At 38.0% G+C, this 5,696-nt stretch overlaps 1 protein-coding gene across 2 annotated transcripts in view; it reads left to right on the top strand.

The window, feature by feature from the left end:
- tmem144b (transmembrane protein 144b) overlaps nt 1–3,590 on the top strand; it is a 7,268-nt gene extending 3,678 nt beyond the window's left edge. For both annotated transcript variants that reach the window (XM_035669480.1, XM_035669479.1), the window contains 4 exons: nt 228–347; nt 1,710–1,807; nt 2,841–2,894; nt 3,119–3,590. In XM_035669480.1, the coding sequence (XP_035525373.1) occupies nt 228–347; nt 1,710–1,807; nt 2,841–2,894; nt 3,119–3,205 (359 nt within the window). In that variant the 3' untranslated portion in view covers nt 3,206–3,590. The remainder of the gene's footprint in view (nt 1–227; nt 348–1,709; nt 1,808–2,840; nt 2,895–3,118) is intronic.
- Nucleotides 3,591–5,696: the final 2,106 nt, after the last annotated feature.

Raw genomic sequence — 5,696 nt, 5'->3', positions numbered from 1 at the left:
ATCACACTATTGGTCTATAAATAACAGTGGATGCTCCAGAGAATGATGTTTAATATCCCGTTGACTGAGAGACTCATTTGTATCATTTTAGCTTTAACTGTGATAACTTGAATTTTGACTGAACTGTCAAAACCAAAGGAAGACAATTTAACCTTCATTTTATTGCAAACCCACAGGGATAAACAAATTATGTAAAACTTTAAATTCTCTCTTCCACTTCTTCACAGACCTGGATTATGTCCATGCACAGTGCTCTGGCATTTTTGTTGCAAGCACAGTGTACTTTGCCATTTACTGTGCTGCCATGAAAAACAGGCCCAGGGTCTACTCCAGAGCCATCCTACCGGGTAACACACAGTTTCAGACAGAGGTTTTGTGGAATAACTATGATCTTTTGAGTTATTGACATTAAAACACTTTATAGCTCTTTTTTTTTTTTTTATACTGCACATCGGGGCTAAAATAACATAAATGTAAACATTTGTCGGGTGTGCAGACACTTATCCCTAAAATGTGTGTGAATAGGGGCAAAGTTATCCCAGAGTCAACTCTATGGATAGTCCTCCGCAAGAATATGCAGTGTGAAAAGCCCTTATCAGGTACAAATGTACAATATAAATCCTGAACATTTACCTTGTACAAAGAGTCATTTTTCGTTAGGAAGAAATTTATAATTTGCATGTGTAATATTTCCAATGTAAATCCTTTTTTTTTTTTTTTTAAGAGTAACAATCTGCTGTCTTTATTGTCTTGTGATACAGGCAATAACAGGTTATAAGTTGATTTCTATTACAAAGAGATTAAAATTCTCATTCTACTGAAAAGAAATTGAGATTTATTTATAGACGGAGATTAATAAAGATTTAAACCTGTGATGTTCAAATAGAAGCTTTGACAATGTTTTTTTACTTTACCACCACTTTATGCCACTAAAAATCTACCAGACGAAACAGTCTGAAAAGGAAATCAAAAGAAAATGTACAAATTCAGACCGTAAACGGGTGCAAGACATCTTTTCATTTTGAGGGGCGATGTCTGGTAATCACATGTTTACACAAACTGCCTCAGAATTAGCATGTGGTCTTATCACCATATTCCGCTCAGACAGGGAGTCTAGAAACTAGGGGTCCTGGCTACAGTTTGACACCCTTTTCCCCTAGATGATTTATTTTTGTGAACCACTCATGCACCAGCAGCCAGTGTGTGACAATACTTTTAATTTGACTTAAGACTAGAACAATCCGAGGAAATGCAGCAGTTTCCTTTGCCAAGCTTCATGTGCAAATGCATCCTCTCGGAAGAGGTTTGGATGTGTTGATTCAGGCAAAACTGCTGGGGGCAAACACATCTGGCCCAAAACCTGGCATGCAGTTACAGTTAAGGTCTGCTGTGTTGGTTTACAGCTTGGTGGGTGGGCTACAGAGTGGACCTTAATTTCAAGGAACCATAGGGGGCTTGATCCCAGTGTCCACACTTTTACAGTTACTCTGTGAAAATTTTAATAAAGGGACCTGTCTGTCTGGAACCTCTCCAATTTGTGACAGTTGCCCAACTCACTATTGTGTGGATATACAGATTATAGATGTCTACATTTAATGGCGCCTCTTCTTATTTTATTTTTTTCTACTTGAATATACCTTGTGAACTCTACTTGCTTGCCTACCATACATTTGACTCAAGGGAAACTGTTGTCTACTTTTGCTCTACAGGTCTGTTGTCGGGATTGATGTGGGCATTGGCCACGTACTGCTGGTTTCTGGCCAATAACTACTTAAGTGCAGTCATTACCTTTCCCATTGTCAGTGCAGTAAGTACATCATGTCCCGGCAGCTGAGTGGGCTGGTCAGTGGAAATAGATTCTGTTCACCACCACTTGGAATGACAGATTCAAATTAGCACATTGCTCAGTGTTAACAGAAAATTCACATTTTTGTTTAGTAGAAGTCAAGTACAGTGTTTTTCAGATGTTTATGTTTTAACATGTGTCAACATCCCTGTGTAGTGTGATGAAATTCATTTGAGACACTCAGATCTAGCTATGCATGATTTATCTGTTGAGATGTTTATCAGATGTCTCTGATTGTGATACTGTCATAGTGATATTACAGGAAAGTGTGTGGAGTGTCAGGAATGAAAATAGGTTAATTTCCCAGAAGAGCATGACTGATCACTAAATGCAATGACAATCTTCACATTATATTTTGACACTTACATTTTTGGTCTGATGGAAATTTAGCAAAAACACCAGGTAAGATGGACAAAAAATAATTAGGATTCATTCTCTGGGGACTATAGATCAGCAAATTGGTGATCGCTGAATCTGCGGTTCTAGGCCCTTGGTGGAGCAAAACTAATGCCATCCTGCATCTCATACTCCCCATACTGTTACATTAACATTCATGCTTTTCATGTTCTGAAAGGCCCTGACAATAGAAAACAGTCCAACACTTTCAGTCATTGAGTGTAATGAACATGTTTGCCTCTATAGGCTGCTAACCGAGCTTCTGATCTTTGTCTTGTTATTCAAATCCCTCATGTCACATGTTGAAAACTGACCCAATTAAATGTATTTGTTATACTAGGCTTAGGGGAAAATATTCATCCATCCATGCTTAAGACAATATAGACAGTGTGTAGCATACTGTATATGTTAATTATCAGTGAATGTGCATGTTTTTGAATGTACAGCATAAAAAAAAAAAAAGCTAAGGGTAGTGAAGTACACTGGTTGGTTTAAAAATGGGAGACCTTCAAGATGTAACATTGGATTTAAAAGTAAATGATTTGAATTGTTGGTTTGTGTTCAATAAAGATTTTGTCTTGTGCTTTCTTCTCTGTAGGGATACGGTCTAGTTGCAGCACTGTGGGGTTCCTTGGTGTTCAGAGAAATTAAGGTAATCCAGATACATCCTTTACTAGTAAGTGTACACACACAGTTTACCACGGAGAACATGACTTTAGTCATCATAATGAAGGGTTACTTGTAAAACTACTGACCAGTAGATGGCATTTACTGTGAATTAAAAATGTTTTTGAAGTTCTGATTAACTTCAACTGAAAAAGTAGAAACTGAATATTTTGAGTAGAGGTGATGTTAAACACCTGTCTTTTCCCTCAGGGGTTAGCTAACTGCTTCGTCTTCATCTTGGCCTCCTGTGTCGTGCTGACCGGTTCCTTGCTGACCGCCATCTCAAAGCTGCAATAATATAAAGTAACATATTTGCTTGTGGTTGTCATATTTACATTATATACAAATATTTACCCCAGTTCTCAAATGGAATTAGATAATACTGGCCTTGGTTTTGTGAAACTCTTTGAACCCCATTGAAATGAACCAAAATACATGGTGGTTGAGCTGAATGTAAATCTTTGTTAGTCGGAAAATGTAATTTTGATCCAGCAGAGTTTATACTCTAAGCTAACATTTGGTGGCAGTGTCTTACAGTATTGACCCTCATACTTCCTGGTTGGTTCAAAGGGAAGGTTTGCTCCTGAACTGTCTTTGTTGTAAATATATCTGTTGAAAATATATTTTGTCACCTGTGTTTTGTTCAGTTGCTGCTAATAAAATGCACATAAAACATGTTTAACACATTGCTCGCAAGAAGGGCTGTCTTACTGCACAGATATTTATATGCTGACAGAGTGCTTGTGTGTGTGTCTCAGCTTAGCTTTTTGGACAGTGCATCACAATGGATTTTTTTTTCTTACTTTTTACACATCCTTCTATCAAAACATCTACAATACTGCACATAAATGTGTACTTGTGCTCCTGCAAACATTTTCTATTTGTTTGCTTCATATAGAAGTCTGGCATACAGTATTTATATGTGAAGACTGTGGGTGTTTTTTTTTTTTTAAGTTCATGGCTTCATGCCTGTCTTCTCCCTATAGAGCTTTGTTTGTGTGCACTGTTGTAACATTAAAGCATGTGCTCCGGATTTGAATGGTGCATACGATGATGGCACAAAGTTGAGAGAAGTGTCCTTTCTCAATAAATACATGGTGCTTATCAGGTCTTGTAGGAGGAGGTGGAGGAGGATGTGTTAATGAGGTTATTTGTTGCACAACTAGTCAATTGATATTGACAAAATATTTACACTTTATTAATAAGATGCTTTGACGCTGACATGATGTTGCCTGAATGCATTTACATACTTTACATAAAGAAAGCGTATGTAAAAAGGGAAACATGGTTGCTGTAATAAGACATAGAGAAAAAGCATGGCAGACAATAGTGAACCGGCTGAGTAAGTAGCCTAAAAACATACATTCAGGCAACTAACCATACTTACTGATACTGTCATAATTGCATGATTCTATGAGTTACTAGTTGTTTGTACAAATGAACAGTTGTACAATGGCCTTAAAATTGAGCAGTTTATGGTAATTTAATACTACATACAACTATATTTACCATGAAGATTAATTTTGAACACTAATCCACAATGCTATGTATTACAACCACGTATATTATGTGTACATCTCTATCATATACATATATATGTTAAACATTTGTGCACATTTGTTTCTTATATTAGACACCTTTTGCACAGCAGTCTGCCCTACTTTTTGCTGTTTGGGCAGAGGTAATGTGGGTGGATTGTGTTGGGAACTGAAGCTCTGGTTGAGTCTGTCGACTACTATTTGAGCGCTTTCTTTGGCAGAATGGATTTTTGTTTTTGTTTCATGAAGGTCATTTAAACAATGTTTCGAACATTTTTGAGTGCATCTTATAATGACTTCGCTTTTTGTGAGTTTTTGTTGAAATATATGTAAACACAAACATTTAATATCCATGGGCTCTAACAAAGGATTTTTCCAGGGGGCCTTGTAGGAAACTAAAGGCCTGAGTTTTGTGGTGAGCTTAAAGTCATATAAACGGAGGCCCGCAAAATCACAGACACCCTCAATGGGGGGCAAGGTAGATGGTCTTAAAGAGCATAAACGCCCAAACACAGACTTTCATTGCCAGATTCCCTCTGAAACCAAAACCAGACCTGTCATCAAGCACAGAGAATGCTCTCTTCTCTCTCCTTGCTCATCGATCGGCGTTCGCTCCTGCTACACAACACCCACCCCGGTGATAAGCGTTCTGGCCTCGGTGAAAGGCCTGACACCGACACGCAGACCAAGGATCATAGCACGGACACAAAGGCCTGCTTGTTCTGCGATACCTGCACCACGCGGACATCGCACAGCAGAGAGAACAGTTTGGAACTTCAGAACCATAATTCTGATCAGCCTGGCTAACAGGACCGCGCAGCTGACCACGCAGCCTCACTTTCTTGGACCGTCGGTACTGTGGCATATGTGGACAGACAAACTTAACAGAGTTAACGGGCTAAACAAGGACTGTTTAATTAGATGTTAAATGGTTGCTGATGTTGTTCTATTCAGTTACTGTGGTATTTGTGATGTTGATTTGATTAACTGTCCAGGTTACTGTTTTAGCTTTGTTTGTGTAATCTAAGTGATGTTAGTTTATAATGATTTTTTGACATTTAGGTTCTTTTTGTCATACTTACTTACTCCCTTTTTAACGCAGTTCACTGTTAATCTAAAAATATTTAATTATTTGGTCTAAGTTACAAGACACATTTGGGTTTTGTGTATTCAAAAACCTCCGCTCCTCCATTGTCTTTCCTGGTCAGGAGGACAAAAGAGCCTATAATGCCTTTGTATGACCCGATAAA

This window comes from Morone saxatilis, unplaced genomic scaffold (genome assembly GCF_004916995.1).
Source record: "Morone saxatilis isolate NCDOM2014 unplaced genomic scaffold, NCSU_SB_2.0 Contig22, whole genome shotgun sequence".
NCBI lineage: Eukaryota > Metazoa > Chordata > Actinopteri > Moronidae > Morone > Morone saxatilis.
Note: the sequence above shows the minus strand (reverse complement) of the source record. Positions and strands in the feature narration are given on the sequence as shown.